Source organism: Elephantulus edwardii, unplaced genomic scaffold (assembly GCF_000299155.1).
Source record: "Elephantulus edwardii isolate Elephantulus edwardi_28Jun2011 unplaced genomic scaffold, EleEdw1.0 scaffold00167, whole genome shotgun sequence".
Classification (NCBI taxonomy): domain Eukaryota; kingdom Metazoa; phylum Chordata; class Mammalia; order Macroscelidea; family Macroscelididae; genus Elephantulus; species Elephantulus edwardii.
In genome coordinates, this window is record NW_006399917.1 from 6526862 (window position 1) to 6552448 (window position 25587).

The 25587-nt window shown below is 38.9% G+C and overlaps 1 protein-coding gene across 1 annotated transcript in view; it reads left to right on the forward strand.

Annotated features, from left to right (window-relative positions):
* Nucleotides 1–25587, forward strand: part of ARAP2 (ArfGAP with RhoGAP domain, ankyrin repeat and PH domain 2) — a 302530-nt gene that overhangs the window by 160184 nt on the left and 116759 nt on the right. Inside the window, exons 16-18 of the mRNA XM_006895415.1 lie at nucleotides 1485–1587; nucleotides 2999–3197; nucleotides 4139–4202. Of these exons, the coding sequence (XP_006895477.1) occupies nucleotides 1485–1587; nucleotides 2999–3197; nucleotides 4139–4202 (366 nt within the window). The remainder of the gene's footprint in view (nucleotides 1–1484; nucleotides 1588–2998; nucleotides 3198–4138; nucleotides 4203–25587) is intronic.

The following is a 25587-nucleotide window of genomic DNA, read 5'->3' on the forward strand; positions in this document are numbered from 1 at the left end:
TTTCCACATATGTAATCGATCTGATTCCTATGCATGCCATCCGGTGAAATCCAGGTATGAATATTAAAGGATAGCCTGAATAAAAAAAAAAAATTAAAGGGAAAGAATAAATAACCCCCCAAGATTTTAAATGACTCGATTAGGTAAATGATATTGCTTTAAAATGAGAACATGAAAAAGATATAGTGAGTTTGGAGAAGGAAAGGAAGATAAAGAAGATGGTTTCATGATACAGTATTTAAGATTATAACAATAGATAGGAAACATAATCTAGGAAATGCTTAGAATTTTGGACGAGGAACTCAGGAAAGAATTATGGACAGAAGATGTTACTCCCTTTCATCTAATATAAATCCTTGGAGGTGATTGATTCATAGTTACCCTCCAAGTGATTTCTGAGGCTGTAAATCTTTATGAAAGCAACTGCTCAGTTTTCATCTGCAGGGTGACCAGTGAATTCAAAGCACTGAATTTTTGCTTGGCAGCCTGACAGGTAACAAAGTATACCACTGAGGCTTCTGCATTCCGTGTTAGGCTGCCAACCACAATTTCAGTGTTTTGAATCCACATATTGCTGTGCAGGATAAGATTGGATTTATAGCCTCTGAGACCAGATGGAGGTGCATGGGAACTGAAATTGACTCTCGAGAGCAGTGAGATTCATCTAAGAGTGTAAGATGATGGAATTACTGTGTAGTGCCCCTGTTGTAGAATGGTACTGAAATCAGGGTTGGGTTAAAACTGAGAAAAACTGGATAAATTATGAATACTGTGCTGAAACAGATAAGGGAAAGAACAGAATAAAGTTGATATATGATTGGTGTTATGGCTATCACAGGAGTCCAGAATGAAGGTTGCATAGTGAAGTGTACTCGGGGCTGGACATGGTGGGGTGGAACGGGGGGGATTGTGTACCAATGAAGGAATTTTTCTTTTTTTCTTTTCAAAGAGAGGAGCGAACTCGGGGGTGGGGTGGGCAGGGAGAAAAGTGCAACAATGAATGAAAGGAAATACAGAATCTCTGTAAATGTTCCTTAAAATTAATTAAAAAATGAAGAAAAGAAAAGAAAAAAAAGTACAATGAGGAAGGGAGCTAATTGGAAAACTATTTGGACATTGTTTACATTGGCCATTTATTAAGAGTAAACCAAGGAGAGACTGGGAAGAGAGAAGTCTAAACTTAGTCACTGCCCATGTTAGAGCACTAATGAAGCATCAGGACTTCAGCAGTCATGTGGTAATGGGAGTGACTTAATTAATCAAGAGATTGTTCCATTGTCTTGTACACTGTGTTCTTGTGCAACCCACTAGACAGAATGCAAGATGTCGGCATAACAATATAGGAGATTTACATATATACGTTGCTGCATTGTCCTATTCTCCTAAGGGATTAAGTGAACAGCTCAAATTTCACATTATTTCCTTTCATAAGAGCTAAGTATGCCTAATTGATGGTATCTTTTATTCATGTGTCCTGTATGTAGGCCCATCTCTACTTTTGAGATCTACTTACCCTCAGAACGTGTGTTTTTCTTTGGAGCTGAAACATCTCAAGCACAAAGAAAATGGACAGAGGCCATAGCCAAGGTATTTCCCTACTGTGTTGCTCTGGTGTCTTAGTGGTAAGGAGTTGAGCACTGTCAAGATAAAGGCACATGATTCTCATCCACAACTTGCACCGCATGAGAAAGATTAGTAGCCTTCTTCTGTACGATTTTACTGCCTCTGGAAACAAGCTGAATGGTCAGCAGTGAGTCGTTTCTGACTTGATGTTCCATAGCAGCAGCATTCTAAATCCAGGGAACCTTGGTGTTGCATGCCATTGGTAATGGAAAAGTTGGTAATTAAAACCCACCAGTGACTTCACTGGAGAGAAGATTTGGTAATCTGTCCCAGTTTAGATTGTTGTTGACTACCATTGAGTTGGAACTGACCCACAGCTGACACTCTGGGTTTTTTAGCGGCAGTAAATCCCATGGGAAGACATTACTTATTTTTCTTTCACAGATCAACTTGTGGATTTAAACCATAAACTTTTGGGTTGGCAGCATAGATTCTTACCAGTAAACTATGAGGGCTCCCTCAGTCTATAAGCTCTTGGAAGTCTAGAAGTCTTGGAAGCTGTGGAACAGTTTGACTATGTCCCATAGGGCTGCTGTGTGTCATACTTGACGAGATGTTGACCACAACATCCTAAATTCAGAGAACATTTTTAACATAGCGTACATAAAAAAAGCGGAGAGTTTTATGAAAATATTATACAGTGCTCTGGTCTATATTTCATTAGACCTTCAAAGATCATTAAAAGAGTTTAGTAGAGCTCCAGAAAGAATTTCAGAGCTACCTCACTAGATCCTTTAGCAGAGACACAATTAATATAGGACAGTAGAGGAATCTTTCTTTGAATAAAGAACATACTTTGCTGGTTAAGATCTTTTCAATATGGTAGTAATTTCTGTGTATGTCTTTTTTTTAATAGGAAGATAATTTATAAGAGAAATAATGTTGAAAGCTGACAATTAGAAGAAATTCCACAAATCAGCAAATAATACCTTCCTATTTGCACCCCCTCGCAATGTCTGTGTGTGTCTTATGGACACACGTTTATATATGCATGTATATACTTAAGCACATTCACATACTGTCTCACACACGCACACGCACACACACACACACAGCTATTACATGCTGTCAAGTTGGAACCAACTCATAGCAGACTCTCCAGTGGGTTTTCAGAGGCTATAAATTACCTGGGAGGAAAGAGTAAGAAAAATCCCCGGGGCCATCATTGGAACATACATTATGACTGTTAAAATAGAAATTTTAGATAATAGATTTGAAATTTTCATTTATTTATGAATGTTTAAAATATATTTAAAGGAAAAAATAAAAAAAATAGATTTAAAGGAATTAATTGCCTAACCTCATAAGCATTAAAAAGAAAGACATTGTGCCTACCTTCACTGTCTTTATTACCTTTCTGTATTTGTTTTAACAGCATTTTGTTCCCTTTGTTGCTGAAAACTTGACAGAAGCTGACTATGATTTGGTTGGTCAACTCTACTACAAAGACTGCCATGCCCTGGATCAGTGGAGAAAAGGCTGGTTTGCAATGGAGAAATCGACGTTGCGCTTTTGCCTTCAAGGTCAAGAAGCCCAGGAGGATAGAATGTATTTAAGAAGACTACAAGAGCTAAGTAAGATGTGTTCTTCCTCTAGGCCCTGTTTTTGCCTCAACATTATTTATGACATGGATATAATAACTTTTTTGTTTTTTGTTTTGTTTTTTGAATACATTTATTATGGATCACTCTGAAACGTAGAATTGGATAGTATTAATATGTCTTCATGAATATTTTGGATAATATTCTATTTATTAGTCCAGTTCTATTCTGGTACTAATTGTAATATCTTTCTTCTGGCTCTACCCAGAGTTAATACTGAACTTTGTACACTAAAGGCATTGTACTCCAGAGTACCAGATCATTTGAAGACTTTAGATAGCAGATGCAAATTTGATGTTCCTTGAACAACTTGCAGTTCTGAGCAGCTAGCTATAAATGGAGGATTCCCATTCCCCTCTTAGACTCTATAATTTGCTAAAAGAACTCACAAAAGTCAAGATCCCATTATACTTACAGTTTCATAAAGAAGGATTTAAATAATGAACAGCGTAAAGATGGATGCCTAAAGTGTTGTCTAAGAAGTTCCCAAATATGGAGCTTTTAGTGTTCATAGGGACACAATACCTTCCTGGTTCAGTGATGTCTTTCACCAACCAGGAATCTCACATAACTCCGTGTCCACTATTTGTATTGGAGTTTTCATTACCAAGCATGACCAATAGAAAAATTAGCAGTGGTATGTCTTCACTACTTGGATATTGGGTTGCAGTCCTGGGTAGTGGGTATTTATTGACTTGGGTGGTCCTAATCCTGAGTTATCTCAGTGTTACCCACTCTCAGGTATGGTCTGGAGACCTTTGTGGATAAAAAAGAATCCAATATTTCAAAATTCCCAAAGTTTAGAAATTACCTCCCTGGTATCAGAGATGAAGACCAACTTTTTTACTATGTAAAGTAATTCTTCACCCCTAATTCTTTAAAAATATGTGCATGTTTTTCTCTTACCTCTCCAGCAATCAGCACGATGGTTCAAAATGGAGAAAAATTGGATGTCCTGATCCTAGTAGAAAAAGGAAGGTAATTGATGGCATTTCACCTCTTTGTTCCAGATAATAACTTTGGGTCAGAGGATAATATTATTTTAGTTGCCCTCTTGGTTAACTTAATGTAAAACTTGATGGAAATTTTCAGAAATTATATGTATATATATTTATGTTTACGATAACTAGAGTACTACTCCAGTAATCTTTACAAAATTATCTGTTTTGGTTTGTTTTTATGACACACTCATCAATGTGATCATAGACATTTTCAATATAGGTAGATAGTGGTGAATGTCAGTTATATCTGCAATTAATTATGCAAGTGGATCATCCACAGCTAAAACTTGCTTTCTGGGATTAATACAGTTATTCAGTAAATATTATTGTCTTCTGTTCAATGACAATAATATAGCTAGTGCTATAATTACTAGAAGTATAATAGACAAAGTCCTTGGTGTCATGTCATTTATATGTTAGAGGGAACAAGTTAGAAGCAGATGACATACAACTGTGTAGAATTAGGCTGCTCAGAAATTCTGTGAAAGAAATATAATCATGGTGTATGTTAGAGACACAGAGAACCTGATCTCATCAGGTTTCTGTGCTTTAAATTGAGTTTTTGTGCTTTAAATAGAGTTGCTTGAGAGAGATTCTTGATCAGAGATCCGCATGAAGTGAAAGCAAACTTTTTAGTTTGGTTAGAATATTCCAGTCAGGTAAACTACCGTTAGAGACCCTGAAACAGAGTTGTGTTCATCATGTTAAAGTTCTCCAAGGAAACTTTTCTACCTAAGAAGTTCCAAATGGGTAAAATCTCTCACGACCATCAGGTTCAGGTTTTATCATCTGCAGAAGGCCAAGGACTGCATCCTTCAATATGGATTGAAGCTCAACATCAAGAAAACAGAAATTCTCACCACTTGCCAATTGGCAACACCATGATAGGCAGTGAAGAGATTGAGATTGTTTAACAGATACAGTGTGATTTGCCCAACAATCAATATTCTTGGTACCAGCAGCCAGGAAATCAAAAGACTAATTGCATTGGGGAAATCAGCTGTCAGGGACCTCTCCAGAGTACTGATGCACAACGATGTCAGTCTAGAGACCAAGGTGCACCTGGTCCTGGCCATGGTCTTCATAATTACTTGATATGCATCAGAGAGCTGGACAATGACTAAGGATGATAGAGGAAGACTCTACGCCTTTGAATTGTAGTGCTGGAGAAGAGTCTTGACCATACCTGGACTGTTAAGTGAATAAACAGGTTCTTCCTGGAGAGGATGAAACCAGGCTGCATCTTGGAAGTAAGGATTCTGTATCTTTGTCTGACATACTTTGGGCATGTTACCATGAGGGATCAGTCCTTAGGGACATCATGCTTGGAAATGTGGAGGGACGGCGCAAAATAGGAAGACCCTGGATGAGATAGATTGAGTCAGTGTCAGGGGTAATGGGAGTAGATGTGTCAAAGATGATAAAATTGGCTCAGGATAAGCAGAGGTTAGAGTTGTTGTACATAGGGTCACTATGAGTTGCAGATGAATTGATGGCACATAACAACAATGGTAACAACCAAGTTGATTCCAACTTCTATCTGACCCTCTTTGGGGTTTCTGAGAATGTAAATCTTAAAGGGAAAATCCTAAAGACTGCCCATCTTTTTTTTTTTTCGAGGAGCACTGGGAGATTAGAACTCCAAGAGACTCATGGTCTTTCAGTTAGTCCTGACGTATAATAAAGGCTTAGAAAAGAGAATTGGAAAAAACCCCTCACTATCTGAGGAAGCCCTGGGCTAGACAATATTAACAGGAAGAATAAGAGGACATGGTGTATCAGAATTTTAATTTCATTTTAAGAGTCATCAGAAACCACTTCTTTGAAGTTTGAGGGGTGGAGTGTGAAATGACCAGTTAAGTTTTAAAAAGACTGCTTTGGCTACCAGAAAAATTTTCTTATGCAAACTGTCCCTTAGGAAACAGGTGACACTTTTGACTCTTGCTTATTTTTTTTTTTAAATGCTCCTTTCCTGTGTCGTGTGGTATCACTCTAAAGTTTTCACCTCATTCTCTGGATAAAGAAGGTTAGTCTCTCAGGGCAAGTCCTTTGACACCGTCTTCCAACAAAATGACATGTACTGATCTGAGTTTTGGCCGACGATCTTCTCTTATACCGTTCTATACATTCTCCTTGAGTAATTTCACCTTCTTCCTGAAGTATACAGATAACTCCAAAATCTGTGTCTTTAGCTCTTTAACCCTCTCATCCAGATATGATGCTGCTGAAAACGCAAGTGATGACTTATCTAAAGTGAAGAGTGGTTGGGCATAGAATGAATGTTAAGTTGACAGGGTCTGTTGAAAGATTAGATGTGCAAAGTGTCAGGGATGACCCCCAGAGTTTTGGTCCTGAGTAATTACATGAATGATGGTGTGGGTTTTTTGTTTTTTGTTTTTTTGAGATAACAAATACAGGAAGAGAGTTGTTCATTGCCATCAAGTCAGAAGTGACTCCTAGTTGACCTACCAGCAGATTGTAAGAGATAATGAATCACATAGGAGGAGATTACCCATCCTTTTCCAATGGAGCAGCCAGTGGATTTGAACCTTGTGCCTTTGGGTTGGCAGTACAGCTCCTTAGCACTAGGTCATGTATGTGTGGAAAATTCCTAAATTGAGAGGTAAAAGGTCAAGGATTTGTTTTTGAATGATAACTTTAAAGGTCTGTTTGATTGAGTGGAACAGTGCTTAACCATTTAAACGTTCACATCTGGCATTAAGGGCTGAGCTTGCAGCTTCTGCTGCCATAGGGTCAGTTCTGCCTTCTAGAGAATCTCCAATGGATTTTTGAGGCTGTAAATCTCAACAGGAACAATCTGCCACATCCTCCCGTGGGGTGCCTGGGGCACTCCAACCTGTTACCAACCTCTTGGTGAGCATTGCAGTACATAAGCCACTATAGTGCCAGGGCTACCTGAAGGACTTCATGTTATTTAGACACAAATCTTAGTTACCTAGTGCTGCTGAAACAGAAATACTGCAAGCGGATGGCTTTAACAAATTATTTCACTTGGCAGAAGTCCAAATTCAGCGTGGCAGCTGTAGGAGAATTTCTCTTACATTGGCTTAGCAGAAGACTCATGTTCTTGCAAAACCTGTGGGCTAGGAGATCTTCAGGTGTGCTGGCAGCAGTCTTCCTCAGAATCTGTGGGGCGCCAAGATTAGGGAGCACAGATTCAGAGGACATGCTCTATTCCCAGCTCTTTGTGCTTAGTGATACTGTGGTCCCTCCTTGTGTCTACGCGATTTGGTTTCCTTCTGTGTCTTGTGAGATAAAGGATGATGCAGGCCACATCCAGGGTACATTCCCTTATATCAAGTTAGCAATGTCACCAGACTAATAATGGTGGTACATTACAGACTTAATGGTATTAAGCTACCCCTAATTTGCTGGTAAGTAGTAGGCTTACCACATAATGTGGAATGACTATACCATTGCAATGACTGACAACTACTAATCATGCAGCCTAACTAAATGGACTTGTATTTTTGGGGGGGAGGACATCATTCAATCTGTGAATCTATGATGCCAAGGAATTGACAGGTTGCCTTGCTGTATTTACATTTGTTTGTTGTTGTTGTTATGTGCCGTCGAGTCGCCTGCGACCCATAGTGACCCTATGTACAACAACAGCCCTAAACTCCACTCTGTCCTGTGCCAATCGCACTGTTTCTGACACTCCCATCCCAATTATCCCAGTCACTAAATCAGTCCACCTCACAGGGGGCCTTCCTCTCCTGCGCTGTCCCTCTACCCTCCCAAACATGATGTCCCTCTCCAAGGACCGGTCTCTTCTCACAACATGTCCAAAGTATGTTAGACGGAGCCTCAGAATCCTTGCCTCCAAGGAACCACCCGGTTTAACCCTTTCCAGGACAAATCTGTTTGTTTTCCTAGCAGTCCATGGTATTCTCATTACTCTTCTCCAGCACCACAGCTCAAAGGCATCAATTCTTCTATCGTCCTTGGTCATTGTCCAACTCTCTGATGCATAACAGGTGATTGCGAAGACCAGGGCCTGTATCAGATGCACCTTAGTCTCCAAAGAGATACCATTGCTCTTCAGCACTTTGGAGAGGTCCCTAAAAGCAGACTTTCCCACGGCAATGCGCCTTTTAATTTCCTGGCTGCTGGTGCCAAGACTGTTGACTATGGAGCCAAGCAAACTAAAGCTGTGTACAATCTCAGTCTCTTCACCATCCATCCTGATGCTGCCAATTGGTCCAGTGGTGAGAATCTTTGTCTTCTTGACATTGAGCCTCAATCCATATTGTAGGCTGCAGTCCTTGACACTCTGCAGCAGGCGCTTCAGGTCCTCCTCAGTTTCAGCAAGCAGGGTTGTGTCATCCGCATAACGCAGATTGTTGATAAATCGTCCATCAATCTTGACCCCATATTTCTCCTCATAGAGCCCCAGCCTCCCGGATAATCTGTTCTGCATATAGGTTGAAAAGGTATGGAGAGAGGATGCATCCCTGGCGTACGCCCTTCCCAATTTTGAACCATGCAGTGTTCCCTTGCTCTGTTCTGACGACTGCCTCCTGGTCCAAGTATAAGTGTCGCATTAGAACGATCAGGTGTTCTGGGATTCCCATTCTTCTTAAAGTCAGCCACAGTTTGTTATGATCTACACAGTCAAATGCGTTTGCATAGTCAATGAAACACAGATAGACATTCCCCTGGTATTCCCTGCTTTCAACCAAGATCCATCTAACATCAGCTACAATATCTCTAGTACCACGACCCCTTCTGAAACCAGCCTGGACATCTGGTAGTTCTCTGTTGATGTGGTGTTCCAGTCGTTTTTGGATAATCTTCAGTAAAATCTTGCTTGCATGTGAAATCAGTGAAATTGTTTTGTATTTACATATATATGTATATAAATATCTTGTTTTCTCCAAGTAAATAATATTTTTATAAAAATAAAGTGATTATATAGGACTTAGCGTGTACCAGACACTGTTTTAAGTGCTTTATCAGGTTTGATTGCCTATGTGATACTGAGAGACTAATTCGAGTTGAACTAAATAACGGTACTTCTTAACCTGTCAACCTAACGTGTTTGTTTGCTGCTTTTAAACAAGTGATGTTAGTATACCATTAGGTCTGTATGGCTCTTTCTGAAGAATTAAGTTGCTAAAGAGAGTAATGCTGATAAGTTCCATCATAATGCTGTTGTTAGTTGGCGTAGCATTGACCAACTTTCAGCAGTGCTGTGTACAGCACTCCTGTACCATCCATACAATCTCTATTATGCTTAAACATTGTTATAGTCACTGTGTCAGTCTGTCTTGTTGAAGGTATTTTTTTGAGACCCCCATTCTTCTCACTGTTATCCATAATTTATTGCAATTCATACAATTTCGTATGACTTGCTTTCATATTTAATAAAATATGTAACTAAACTTTTTTTTAATTTTAGTGTTCTCGAATGTCAGCCAGAATTGATTTCATAGTGGTCTTGTATACAGCAGTCCTGCTTCTACACTGTTCTGCTGCTATGTTTGAGGTTATTGTTGCAATCACTATGTGAAGCCATCTAATTGAGGATCTTTATTTGCTTGCTGGGCGACCCTCAACCAAACATGATATCCCTCAGTGACTGATCCTCCTAATAACATGTCTAAAGTACATGTGAGAAAGGTTCACCATCCTTATTTCTAAGAAGCATTTTGGCTACACTTCTTTCAAGAAAGTTTTACTCATTCGTTTTTGTAGTTCATAGTGTATTTAATAGTTTGCCAACACTATAATTCAGATGCATCACTTCTTTGATTTTCCTTACTCATTCTCCTGCTTTTGAATCTGTACAAGGCTAATAAAAAGACCTTGGGTTTGGGCAGGTGTACCTTAATGTTAAAGTGATCTCTTTGCTCCTTAAAAGTTTAAAGAGGTTTTTTGTAGCACATTAGCCTTGACTCTTGTTGATTTCTGTGCTATTGATTGTTAGAACAAATAAGATGAAATCTTTGACAACTTCAATCTTTTCTCCATTTATTACTGTTGCTTACCAAGGTTCACTTGTGAGGATTTTTGTTTCTTTTATGTTGAGTTGTAATCCACATTTAAGGCTATAGTATTTGATGTTCATTGGTAACTGGCATTCAGTAAGAAAGATTGAGCCATCTGCAAGTTGTTGTTTTTATGTGTCATTGAGTCGACTGTGACTCATAGCAGCACAGTTGCTCTGAACCCTGCTCTGTCCTGAGCCAGTCTCACTATCTCTGACACACCTACCCTCATTATCTCAGTTACTGTGTCAATCCATCTCATCTGGTGTCTTCCTCTCCTGCACTATCCCTCAGCCTTTCTGTCCTTCTCAGACTGGTTTCTCATGGCTACATGCCCAAAGTATGAGAGACTGAGTCTCAAAAGTCTTCCTTTAATACTGATGCCATGCTGTTCTTAATGTAATCCAACTTTCAAAATCAAAATAGTGTGATAATTTAAAGAAAAATTAACAACACACACTTATGGTAGTTAAAACTTTTAACCTGTATTTTTTTGCTGGTAACAGCTTGAATTAGAATTGTAAATCACAAAATAATTAAATTCATTTATTTTCTTTTCCTTGTCTACCTTTGTTTAAGATATTAAAGTGTTTTAATATTCTTGTTAAGGAAGGAGAAAGAATCCTCTGAACTGAAAGCTATAAATTGATAATCATCCACTCAGCATAGTCACTATTTAAATTTTATATTTTAATCTTTGTGCTAATTTTCTCTACTTGCATAGCAAGAGTGTCTTTAGATAGAAAAATATTGCAGTAATATTTTCCACATGCAGAGTATTTCTTTTCTAAAAAGCCTCAAACAGAAGGTATTCCAGATGGTATAGCTTAAACTTGTAGACCTTGTATACTTTTAAAATTATTATTTTGGAAAATAAAGCTTTCTTTATTACACTTAAGGGTTTCTTCTATGCTACTTGATAATGTTATTGGGAAATAGAAATTTTGAGCTCTACTTTTAACCCTTAGTTAGGATTTCTTTTTGTGAAGGGGGGAAAAAAAAATCACAATTTTGAGTACTATCTCTTATTAAATTTGGTACATACTATGGACCAGAACTTAAAAAGATATTTTCCCAAAGAGTGGGCCATGTCTAAACTTTAACTGGAATGTTCAATAGATTTCAGTAACCTTTTCTTAAAACTTGAAAGATATATCTACAGTTTATATCCAAAGTCTCAAGTTTCTTGGCTGTTAACTGTGTGCCATTTTGCCAAAAGAGCATATCCATCAGCTTTTTCTAACAATAGAAATGTAACTGAGTGCATATTATTTGCTGTAGCAACAACAATGAAGAGTTTGGAATTTTTGTCTTGTTTTTAGATTTTTTTGACTCTTATTGACATCTGAGCCTGACTGTATTTCAATTTTAATTGCAGATTTCAGATACCAGAAAACTAAGACCGAGTTGTAAATACGATCTCATCATGTTCAGAAATTACATTCCTTAATTTGGGAGATCAACATCCTAGATTTATGAGTCCTAATTTCATATCAACTTATTACAAATGATCCCCCCCCTTAAACTGTTTTATAGCAGTTCCTTTCTTAGTGATACTCTGAAGACTGTAGTATCTTAAAGTAGTTTCTAAATTGGGTCTGTAATTGCAAATTAAGCAGTAGCTGTTAGCCAACAGTATCAGCTTCACAGCTCTTGCAACTTTCTGATGATTTAATTCTTAGGGATGTTTTAGTCTTAGTATTACTCGGACAAATGAGAATTTCTTTTCTCAGCCACTCCCACTAAATGAAGATAAGTATGTTAATATATAAAGTGGTTTTATCATAAAGAGAATGAGGATAAAGGGAGTATGTGACTATTTAAAAGTAGTAGAATTTTAAAGTATATTTTATTTGGTTTAAACCTTAACTTCATTGTGTTCAAAGTAGGCCATGCCTCTGATAGAGAAACTGAGAAGGTAGAAGCAGGCAGGAACTCTAGGGGGTTGAAATTTTGAGGATACCGCAGGGTCAAGGGAAGTTTGCAGAGAATGCATTTCAGAAAAGTGCATCTAACTTGGTTTGCTTTTTGACTGAATACTGACGAAGTGCTTCTAGGAGGCCAGTTAGACACAACTTCCAGGATGCTGTATGCTGTCTACATTTCCAGAAGCAGCTGGTGAATTTAAACCACACTTTTTGGGTTTGTAACTCAATTCCTTACCTACAAGGCCACGAGCTCTCAACGCCTAGTGACAAGAAGCTATGTTATAATCCTGAATGCATGTGATCTGGGCCAGCTACTCTGCAGGGGAAAGATGGATAGTCTCCTCCTGTGATTAACTGCCTCTGAAAACCCCCCAGAGAGTCAGCGACACAATAACAACAATAACATCTAGGCCTCTAGAGATCCATTGCTGTTTCTGTTAGGTGCTGTCAGCTATAGTACAAAGGATAACAACCCATGAACAACAGCTCTGAACCCTGTCTTATTCTGTGCTCATTGCTTCAGTCACTGTATCAGTCTATCTTTTTGAGAGTCTTCCTGTTTTTCACTCACCTTCCACTTTTTCAGGCATGATGGCCCTTTCTAAGGAATAGCCTCATATACCAACATGTCAATAGGTATGCTGTCAACTCCTGGACCCTTGTTTTGAATTCCAGAACATTTGATTGTGCTAATGCCAAACCTCTACTTGAACCAAGAGGCAGTCGTTAGAACAGAACAAGGAGACACTGCATGGTTCAAAATCGGGAAGGGTGTCCGCCAGGGATGTACTTTTTCGCCATACCTTTCCAATCTTTATGCAGAACAACCAATCATCTGAGACACTGGGCTGTACAAGGAGAAATGTGGCGCCAGGATTGGAGGAAGATTCATCATTATGTAGATGACACAACCCTGCTTGCTGAAACTCAGGAGGACCTGAAATGCTTGCTGCAGAAGGTCAACTGCAGCCTTCAATATGGATTGAAGTTCAACATTAAGAAAGCAAAGATTCTCACCATGGGGCCAATTGGCAGCACCATTTTGAATGGTGAAAAGATTGAGATTGTTTTATTTTGCTTGGTTCCACAATCAACAGTCTTATTACCAGCAGCCGGGAAATCAAGAGATGAATTGCATTGGGAAAGTCAGCTGTCAGGGACCTCTCCAGAGTACTGAAGAGCAATGATGTCAAGCTGAGACGAAGGTGCGCCTGATCTGGGCCATAGCCTTTGTAATTGCATGCTGTGCATCAGAGAGCTGGACAGTGACTAGGGATGATAGAAAGAGAATTAATGCCTTTAGCCTGTGGTGCTGGAGAAGAGTGTTGAATATTCCGTGGACTGCTAGGAGAACAGGTGCATCCTGGAGAGAGAGAGACACTGGGCTGCTCCTTGGAGTCAAGGATTCTGAAGCTTCTTCTGACATACTTTGGGCATGTTGCAAGGAGGGATTAGTCCTTGGAGAGGGACATCATGTTTGGGAGGGTGAAGGGGTTGGCACAGGAGAGGAAGACCCTAAATGAGATGGATTGATTCAGTGACTGGGATAATGGAAGTAGGTGTGTCAGAGACAGTGAAGTTGGCACAGGATAGAGCAGGGTGGGACTCTTCTAAATTTGGTCACTATGAGTCAGAAGTGACGCGACAACATATAACAATAATAAGAGCAACATGTCAGAATATGTGAGATGAAATTTCTCCTTCCTTGTCTCCAAGGAGCACGCTGGCTGTACTTTTTACAGTACATATATGTGGGTTCTTTTGGAAGTCCGTAAGATATTCAGTACTCTTCTCCAGCACCACAACTCAAATCCATCAGTTCTCTTACCCTTATTCATTATACAGCTCTCAGATATGAAGCAAGTGATTGAAAAGAACATGGCTGAAAGTAGGCACACCTTAGTCTTCAAGCTGACATCATTGCCCTTCAATTTTTTTGAGAGGTCCCCAACTACAGAATTTCCAAATATATTTCCTGTTCTCATAACTGCTGGTACCAAGAGTGATGATTGTGAATCCAAATAAGATGAAATCATTGACCTTTTCAATCTTTTCTTCCTCTATCATGATATTACTTATCAGTACAATAGTGTGGGTTTTTGTCGTCTTGAAGTTGAGATGCAATCCATATTGAAGGCTTACAAAGTTTGTATGCATTGCGTTTCACACTATTTTTTATTTTAATGTTTACAGAGAGATTGATTTTATTCATTCATTCATTCATGCACACCTTCCTGCATTCCTTACCCCAATTTCCTTTGTAACTTTTGTCTTGTTCCTGGCTATTAATTGTCATCTACATTGTTTCTAATCATCCAGTCCTTCAGTTTGTCCTTCTTTTCACCCATTCCAGTGAAGTGTTTATTATATTTCCATTTATTTCCTGCTCTCCCACCCCTCACTCTTGTCTGGATGGTTTTGTTACAGTAATGGGCTTCTATAATATTTGTCCCTTTTGATTAACATGTTTAATTTAGCATAATTTCTTCCAGACTCATTCATGTTGTGTAGTGTTTTACACATTCATTGTTTTCAATGTTGAATAGTATTCCAGTGTGGAATACACCATAGTTTCTCTAGTCATTCAGTTGTTAAGGAGTATCTGGACCATGTGCATCTCTGTTGTTATGGCTAATCCTGCAATATATGTTTAGTCTGCTTGTATCTGTTTGTGTTGCAGCTCTGATTTCTTTGCTCCATATTCTGTATTGTAAGATAGCTGGTTTAAATTATATTCCTGTTTCCCGGTTTTTTGAGGAAGTACCCATCTGCCATCTGTAATGCTTGTACCATTTTACAGTTTTACTAGAAGTGTGTAAGAGTTCCAATCTTCCCTTAACATCCTTGCCAGTATATTCATTTTCTTTCTCTTTCTCTCCGTTTACCCCTCTTGCCCACTTTCCCTCCCTTTCTCCTCCTTCTCCCTCTCTCTCCCCCTTCACCCTCCCTCGCTCTCTCTTCTCTCTCCCTCCTTCCCCTCTTCCCTTGCTCTTATCTCTCTCTCCTTCCCTCTCTCCTTACCCCTTCCCTCTCCCTCTCCCCCCTTCTCCCTCTCCTTCTCCAATCCTCCCTCTCTCCCTCCTTCCCCCCCTTCTCACTCTCTCCCGCTCTCTCCCCTCTCTCGTTGAACTTTACTATCATTTCTGGGATGAGATGATATCTCATTGTTGTTTTAATTTGTATCTATCTAATAGCCAGCATTTTGAGTATTTTTTATGTATTTGCTTGCTATCTGATTTTCTTTGGTGAGGCTTCAATTGATTCTTCTATTCATTTTGTGATTGGATTGTTTGTCTTTTCTTGTTGACATGCTGGAGTACTTAAAAGTTTTGTTTATAATTTCCTTGTCAAACATGTCATTGCTAAGTTTTTTTCTGAGTCCGTGGGCTTCCCTTTTACACTATTAGAGAAGTTTCTTGGTGCTCACAAGGATTTGACTTTTAGAAGAACCCCTTAATCCGTTTTATCTTGTCCTGGTTGTCAGTTTTTAGATAGGCGTGAAGGTCTATTCATGTCATATATTATGGTTTCTAAGTTTGTTGCTGTTCTCTGATGAGCTTTATAGCTTTTGCTTTGAATGTAGAAGATTCAATCATTTGATCTTCAACCCCATTTCTGTCATAAAGATTATTCTTTATGACTACCATTCCTTGTTCATGGTTGTCAGCCTTTGCATTTCATTAAGCAATAATTATTAATGCATCTTGATTGCCTTTTTAGTCAATTTTGGACTGCAAAAGTTGGTAGAAATCCTTAGTATTCTTGAAATGTGTCGTTGAGTCACCTGCAACCCACAGAGACCTCATATACAACAACTCTAAAGCCTGCCCTTTCCTGTGCCAGTTTCACTGATTTTGACACACCTACCCTCATTTTCCCAGTTACTGTATCAAACCATCACATCCGAGGTCTTCCTCTCCTGCAGTGTCCCTCCACCCTTCCAAGCACAACGTCTTTTTCTAAAGACTGGTCCCTCCTGGCCATGTGCCCTTAGTATGTGAGACAGAGCTTCAGAATCCTAGCCTCCAAAGAGAAACTTGATTCCATGCTCTCTAAGACAGACCTATTTGTTTTCTTGGCAGTCCATTGTATGTTCAAGACTCCTCTCCAGCACCACAACTCAGAGACATTGATTCTTCTTTTATCATTTGTCATCTTCTTTCCAGCTCTATGATACGTAGCAAATAATTGTGAACAGTTGCACCTTAGTCTCTACACTGACATATATACTTGAAACATATCATCATTAACAACTCTTCCATATGTGCATATGGATAGTATCCTACCACTTATAACTTTAGGATCAATCTTGAGATTGTCTCTTGAATTATGTCTGTAGCACCAAATGAAGGGACACCATGAGTTGGAATTGGCTGGATAGTTGCAAATAAGTTTTAGTATCAGAATGTTTGATCTATGCTTTTTTTTGTTAAAAAATCCATTTTTATTTGTTTTTTTATGGTTGATAGAGGATGTAACATCAAGTAGTTGACATGCTGTAACATTTTGAGCCCTACATAGTGTAATTATAGGGCGCACACACACAGAGACACATGCACATGAACTTTTATGTGACTAGCAGTGATTCATATACTTTTAAGTTGCAGCATACCTGTAAAAGAAACACTTTATTTTTTGTTTTACCCTATCTTTTCACCTGTCCTAAGGATTTTGTTGTGTTTTGACTTTATTAATTTAAATTACATTTTTATTTTATACTGGTTTACTTACAGAGTTGTTATAAATTGTTTTTCACACTGGATCTTTCCCATTTCCTTTACCTCCCTCTCCCTCCACCCATCACATTGTGCTACACTGTGCAGCTCCCCCCCCCATCCTTACATCTCTGTGCCCCCTCTCCCTTCGATCCTCATATATGTTTTACAATAATGGTCTTATAAAGTATTTGATTTGTCCTTATGGGAATGAATGAGTTCACTTAGCATAATGCTCTCCAGTCCCTCCCAAGTTAGGTAATAATTTACAAAATCGTTGCTTTTACTTGCTGCATAGTGTGCCATCATGTGAATGTACTATCATTTTTCAAGTCATTTGTTTGTGGTTGGATATTTGAACTGTTTCCGTGTTCTTGTAATGATGAATAATGTGATTATTAACTTGGTGTACAAGTCTCTGTGCCTAAGTTTTCATTTTCTCGCAGTATATTCCAAGCAGTTGAATAGCTCAGTCATATGGAATTTCTATGTTAAACTCTTTGAGGAAGCAACAAACTGCCTTCCAGAGTGGTTGTACCATTTTACAATTCCACCAACAATGTATAAGAGTTTCTATCTATCCACATCCTCTCCAACATTTATTACTTGCTGTCCTGTTAAACTTTACCATTGCTACTGGAGTGAGATAGTATCTCATTGTGGTGGTGTTTGAAGCTCTCTTATTGCCAGTGATTTTGAGCATTTCTTTATGTGTCTGTTGTCTATTCAAATGTCTTACCCTGTGAAAAGTCTTCCCATATCTTTTGCCCATTTTGTAATTGTGTTATCAACCTTTTTCTTGTGGAGGCCTTATAATATTCTGTAAACTTTTGATATGAGACTATTGTCTGAAATGGCATTGCCAAATGTTATCCAGGTTTTCTTTTCACTCTGTTGGGCAACATTTTTGATGCACATAGGAATTTAATCTTTAGAAGTTCCCATTCATCAATTTTTTCCTTTCCAAATTGTACATTTCTGGCTGTATTACATAGTCTTTTTATACTATAGACTGTCTAGTTTATTTGATACCAGTTTATCTCTTACGAGCTTTTTGGTTTGGAGCTATACTCCCATATTGCTGGTCCTCCTTGAGTTGATTTTTGTGTATGGTGTGAGATGTGGGTCCTTGTTTCAGCTTTCTGCAGGTTTTTGTTGTTGTTATGTGCCCTTGTGTCACCAGTGACTCATAGCGACCCTGTCTATAGCAGCTCTGAACCCTGCCCTGTCGAGCCAGTCTCACTAACTCTGACACACAAAACACCATTGCCCCAGTTACTGTATTAATCCATCTCATCCAGGGTTTTCCTCTTCTTCACTGTCCCTCCACCCTACCAAGCATGATGTCCTTCTCCAAGCATTGGTCTTTCCTGCCCGTGTGCTTAAAGTCCGTGAGACTAAGCTTCAAAATCCTGCCCTCCAAGGCGAAGCTTGATTTCACACTCTCCAAGACAAACCTGTTTGTTTTCTTTGAAGTCTATGATATATTCAGGACTCTTCTCCAGCACCACAGTTCAAAGGCATTGATCTTCTGTCTTCCTTAGTCATTGTCCAGCTCTCTGATGCATAGCAAATAGTTGCAAAGAGCATGGCCTGGATTAGACTCACCTTAGTCTCTAGACTGACAGTGTTGATTTTCAGTACTCTGGAGAGGTCCTTGTGAGCAAAATTTCCCAGTATAAATAATCTTTTGATTTACCTACTGTTAGCGTTAAAGAGAGTTAATTGTTGGGCCAAACAAGTTGTAATTGTTAACAACCTCAATCATTTCTCCATCTATCGTGGTGCTACCAACTGCCCCAGTGGTGAGAATCTTTGTCTTCTTGATGTTGAGCTTCAATTCATATTAAAGACTGCTGTCCTTGACCTTCTGCAGCAAGCGCTTCAGTCTTCTTAGTTTCAGCAAGCATGGATGATGTGTCAACTATATATTGTATGTTGTTGATGAGTCTCCAATCCTGATGCCATATTCCTCCTCATAAAGCCCTGCTTCCTGAATGATTTGTTCTGTATACAGATTGAAAAATGTATGGAGACAGGATGCATTCCTGAAACACTCCTTTCCTGATATTGAACCATGCACTGTTTCTGCAGGTAGCAGTCTAGTTTTGCCAGCACCAATTGTTGAAGAGGTTGTGATTTCCCCATTTGATAGGTTTTATTTCCTTGTTGATTATCAGTTGACCATAGATATCTGAATCCATTTCTGTGTTCTCAATTCTGTTCATTGATCTATGCCTCTGTCATTTACCAGTACATGCTGTTTTGGTTACTACTGCTGTGTGGAAGGTTTTAATGTCAGGAAGTGTTATGCTGTGGTGTTGGAAAAGAGTGTTGAATAGACCATGGGCTGCTAAGAGAACAAACAGGTTCATCCTGGAGAGGGTTAAACCAGGCTGCTCCTTGGAGGCAAGGTTTCTGAAGCTTTGTCTGACATACTTTGGACATGTTGCAAGGAGAGATCAGTCCTTGGAGAGGGATGTCATGCTTAGGAGGGTGGAGAGACAAGCAGGGGAGCAAGGCCCTTGAGAAGATGGATTGATTTAATTACTGGGGTAATGGGGGGTGGTAGGTGTGTCGGAGACTATGAGATCAGCACAGGATAGAGCAGGGTTTATGGCTATTTTGCCTAGAGTTATTATGAGTCGCAGGTGAATTGACAGCATATAACAACAACAACAACATTTGACTCCTGCCTACCTTTCCCTCAAGCATATTATTTTTCTGACCCTTCTTTTCTGTATGCATAAATAAAAGGATTGGCAGATTTAAAATTCCATCCTCTGGCTAAAAAGGTAAATAATATACTGGCTAAGATGGCTTCGGAAGTAGTGAATTATTTTTCAAGTGACCAGGCTAAACATGATGTATGCTATTTGTTCTCAGTCACATTTTTATAAACAGTCCTCACACAAAGGAGAAAACAGTGTCCATAATGACTCTGCATAGAAACAAGTTGACATGTTAACAAGTGCCTTTCAGTTATATAGTGTTTGATTATTGTACTAAACATGTCATACATATCTTACGGATATGTCTTAAAAAGGTTAACTAATCCCTTGTTGTTAACATTTGTTTATTTCTAGTTTTGTTCCCCTCTTTCTAAATGCTTTTGTTGTGTCTGTATGTTTATATGTATCAAAAGATAGATATTTTTGAGAAACAGATACGTGTTCTCTTGTCAAATTTTGCTAGAATTTCTGAGTTGCAATTACTTGAAAGTTGCACATGCTTATTTTAATATTCTTTGTACATTTTGTACATGCTGTCAGTTCCCCTTTCAAAATATTTGATCAATCTATAAAGTCCTGTGTCAGGCTTATTATACTCTCTTAGGGATAAACATTATACCTTTTAAAGTTTTGTAATAAATTATTTTAATAGGTTTCTCTAAGTATGAGATTGTTTTCCCTCTATTGATCATTGCTATTCTTTTTTTTTCAGTGTATCACAATTTCATGAAGTAATGATCACATTTTCACTGCTTGTTTTTTTAATGTTCAGCATATTAAGTTGCATTTTTTTTGCAGAGGTTGTTACTTAATTGTGTAAAATGTTCTTGAGTCAATAAGTATGTCTACAAATGTATTGCCTTTTGTTTTAATAAAATTTTTATTTTATACTGGTTTACTTACAGAGTTCACATACATTGTTTTTCACATTGGCTCTTTCCTTTTTCATCCTCTCACTGTTAAAATAGGCTTGAATATATGCTCTGCATTTTATGGTTACTATATTGTCCTTTTGACTGAACTGGGTTTTCTTTAGTCCTGAGATTTGCTATATAAGTTGTATTGAACTGGTTTGATTAATTATGGAACACACGGTTTTTCCTGTGTGTGTATGACTCTTAAGTACTTTTTAAAATTTATGCTAGGGTTGGGTGATTAATTTCTTTTTATAGGTATAGTTCATCAAATAGCTATTCATATACTTAATATGTATTCTTCACCAGAAATGTGAATTGGTATAACACTTGAAATCAGTAAGTCCAGTGCTTTTGTTCAGAATATCTTTTAATACTTTATTTTATCTGTACAGAGTTTAGAAAAGCATCAGAGAGAAAAGTTGTTGAACTGAAGCTATTAAATGTCAGACATCTAGTGCATGAGATGATACCTTTTAGGATTCACTCTCTGACAAGTTGACTCAAGAGTTAACATGTCATTACTTGGTCTCTTCTCTTCTATTTTACAAGGAGAAAGTTAAACTTGTCATCAAAGGCTTTCTTGACTAGAAGGAAAATTTGACATTTGAAGTGTCCACAGTTAATGCAGATTTTTGCTGTTGATGTTGGAGGACAACTGCATATTTGGATAATATTCTCTCTGCTGCTCAAAATATGTACCTACTTAGATGTTTATAAGCGTACAATATTGAATATTTTTGTTTTATAGAGAGTATTTAATTATCAAGTTAAACCAAAATAAATTCTTTTTCCCTAACTTCCTAAATTTGGAAAGATTTAATTTTGATGTAGTCTAAATAATGCAGGGATTTGATGTATTTCCCGGAAATTGCCTTCATTATTCCATTTCACTTAGACAAATATACTCATCCACGGAGCACTGTGGAACTGAAGATGATGTAAGATAAATGAAAAGGCTGACGCATGGCAGGAGTAGTGGAGCAAGTGCCAGAATTCTTTAGAAAGAAAATTGCAAAACCTTGAAGTTAAGGTCACAGTGGAGGTGTGGGAAATAAAAACAGTTGATAAAGATATCAGAAAGTTAGGAATGAGAATTACAGGCACAAGTGTCAGAAAAAAGATAGTAGTTCTTATAAGTCTGAAGATGTTAGAAGTGGTGGAGTGAAGTACTGGTAGCTCTGCGTTCTCACAGAAGCATTTCAAGAAGAGCAAACCGGAAGATTCGCCCCCCCCCCCACCCCGGTCTCTGTGGGCCAATTGGCAACATCAGGATGGATGGTGAAGAGATTGAGATTGTTAGCAGCTTTCGTTTGCTTGACTCCATAGTCAACATGCTTAGCACCAGCAGCAAGGAAATTAAAAGATGTATTGCAATGGGAAATTCTGCTGTTAGGGACCTTTCCAAAATACTGAAAAGCATTGGTGTCACTCTGGAGACTAAAATGCACTGAATACAGGCCACAGTCTTTGCAATCATTTGCTATACCTCAGAGAGCTGGACAATGGCTAGGGAGGATAGAAGGAGAATTGATGCCTTTGAGATGTGGGTGTTGTAGAAGAGTATTGAATATACTATGGACTGCTAAGAAACATAGAGGGTTAAACCAGGCTTCTCCTTGGAGGCAAAGATTCTGAAGCTTCATCTGACATACTTTGGAAATGTTGCAAGGAGGGACCAGTCCATGGAGAAGGATGTCATGCTTGGGAAGGTCGAGGGACAGTGAAAGAGAGGAAGACCCTTGATGAGGTGGATTGATTCAGTAACTGGGATAATCGGGGTGGGTGTGTCAGAGACACTGAGATTGGTACAGGACAGAGCAGAGTTTAAGGCTATTGTACATAGGGTTGCTATGAGTCGCAGGTGACTCGATGGCACATAACAACAACAACGACTGTCTCTCTTAATAGGACGGTGACTTACCAGGAATATTGTTATTCATTGTTGTCAAGCCACAACTCACTTATTGCTCACCCTCCAACAGGTTTTCAGGGACTGTAAATAATGTTGGAGGAGTTTGCCCTCTTTTTCCTAAGGACCACCAGGAAGAGTCATTCAAACTGTCTGCCTTGGAATAGATTAAAAAAGAAAACAAACAAAATCCTATGTATCTTATTCCTTTCTGTTTGGGTGGAAGCCAGTGTAATATGAGAACAAGATAAAATAATTTTATCTTAGTGTAAATATACTTGAAAGAGACAATTGCTTCATGCCTCATGGTTCAAATAAAGATGTATGTTATATACAGTCTAGTAAATTCTGACTCTTAGTCCAGTCAGTTCTAGTATATACAATCAGTCAATTCTGACTCCTATTGAACCCTGTAGAATAGAGAATGAATAAATGTCCATTAGGATTTCATGGGCTGCATTTATTTAATTACTAAATAGAGCTCTGTAGTGTAATAAATAAGTTGCAAGTTCAAATCCACCAGACACTCCAAGGGGGAACGATGAGCAGTCTTCTCCTTAAGGGCTTACAGCCTTGGCCATCCAGTGAAGGGTCACTGTGAGTTGGGAGTGATTTGATGGTGAGTTTCATCCTGGGTAATCTTTATAAAACAAAAATCACTTTAGTCTTTTCTTCCACATAGAGGCTGGATATGTTTGTTGTTGTTCTTTCATGTTGTTGAGTCGAGTATGACTCAGAGCGACTCATGAACAGCTGTCATGAACCCGGCCCTATCCTGTGCCATCCTCATCACTTCTAACATACTTGAGGCCATTGCTGAAGTCACTGTGTCAATCCCTCTCATTGGGGCGTCCTCCTCTCCTTTGCTGAGCTTCCATCTTTCCAACCATGATGTCCATTTCCTAGGAATAGTTTCACCTGCAGAATGTTTGACCTACTTATTTTTCTGTTCCTAGTCAACTAGTGTTTTGTGGAACTGCTTTATAGGGTATTAGTTTCAGTTGTACCATCACTGAAGTATCTTCAGATCTTTCTTTCATGGCACATGGAGTGGTTCAAATAAAACCACTTGTACCACCCAGTATCCTGTGATAGTAGCTGCTGCTGCTGTTATGTTCCTTTAAGTCTGAACCGACTCCAGCTGATCCTTCCGTGGACTCCAGTGGGTTTTCTGAGGCAGGAGATTGCCCATATTTCTCCCATAGAGAAGCTGGTGAATTTGAACCACATGCCTTTGAGTGGGCAACACAGCTCTTTACCACTAGGTCATCATGGTAAACTCCCTCAGCTAGTAGCTGACATGTACTGAAATACTTTTCATATGTGTTTATCCAAAGTTTGTGGCCTTATAGCCACAGCATTGCTAAGGTAATGAAAATAGAGTATACCGTGGAGGACACAGTGGCTGTTGGAAGATTATGAATAAGGTCTGTTAGTTGATAAATCCAAGAAGGAACTCAGGGACCAGTTTGCAGGGAGGCGAGGCAATACCTGGAGTACACATTTAGTGAGAGTCCTTAGAAAAGCAAATCAAAAGATAGGAAGCATTTCTCACAAAGACAAGCCTTCATGCCTACACTCTTAATGGAATGTCCTGAGTGTAGGGAAATATCTGATAAACTGAGAGTGAAAAATAAGGACCAGGCCTTTTCTTCTTGAGAACTTGAGTGCTATAGAATAGCGCGTATTTATAAACAAACAAACAAACAAGCAAACCCAACAAAAAACAAACCCACCTTCTCTACTATCTTTGTCGTTTAGAAAGGTCCTTCCAGCCACATTGAGGAATTCAGTATTAAAGAATTGCAGAGTGGGATAAGAAATTTTATTAGGCATTTAGTTGACCTCACAGAGCAATCTAAACTCCTGAGTTGAGAGTGTGGAATGAGCTGAAGACTGAGTGGCGATGACAGGGAGCAGGAGCAGCAGAAATTCTGTGACTCGCAATGCGCATCTCAGGGCTTGGGAAGATAAACCAATCCGTTATTAACGAAATTCCTGGTGCGGTGATTGAAGAATTGTAGTGCCAAGAGCAAACTGATATGGCAAAGCAGGAACATCTGAAATGGCTCTTGATCATTTTGGTGATGTCCAAAGAGAAATCCTTTTTTGTTGTGTTTTTGTGGTTTTGTTTTTTGTTTTAATTTTCCTTCTCTCCCTTTCTCATTGCCTTGAGTTGCATAGCTGTGCCTCCTTTGTTCTTCCAAGGCTGTTTCTCCCAAGAAGCCACTAAGGGATTTGAACTCCCAGAAAGACGTGGCCTTTGGATTTGCAACACAACTCAGTATGGACTATATCACCAGAGCTCCTGAATATAAACCCTACTTAACTGTTTTTGCTATTTATTACATAATTGGGGTTAATACTTTATTGTTTTAATATTGGAGCTACTGAAGTATGTTACTATTTGCCTGCACAAAATGCGTGACTTCGTAGCTAAAACATTCCTAAAGATAAATACAGTACATATCTATGGACTCAGCGACGACATCAGGAGTGGAGGTAGACTCTTTGACAATCTGTGTTACATAGATGACACAACGATGCTTGTTGAAACTGAGGAGGACATGAATTGCTCGCTGCAGAGGGTCAAAGACTGTAGCCTTCAATATGAATTGAAGCTCAATATCAAGAAAACAAAGATTCTCACCACTAGCCTTATTGGCAGCACCATGATAGATCTGACAGCCTCATGATAAATGATAAAGAGATTGAGATTGTTATCAGCTTCAGTTTGCTTGGCTCCATAATCAACACTTTTGGTACCAACAGACAGTAAATCAAAAGACAAATTGCATTGGGAAAGTCTACTCTCAGAGAGCTTTCCAAAGTACTGAAGAGCAGCAGTGTCAGTCTGGCGACTAAGGTGCACCTGATTCAGACCATGGTCTTTGCAGTTGCTTGCTGTGGACAGTGACTAGGGATTATAGAAGGAGAATTGATGCCTTTGACTGTGGTGCTGGAGAAGAGTATTGAATATACCATGGACTGCTAGGAAAACAAACAGGTTTGCCCAAGAGAGGATGAGACCAGGCAACTCCTTAGAGGCAAGGATTCTGAAGCTTCATCTGACATACTTTGGACATGTTGCAAGGAGAGACCAGTCCTTGGAGAGGGATGTCACGTTTGGGAGAGTAGGGGGATAGC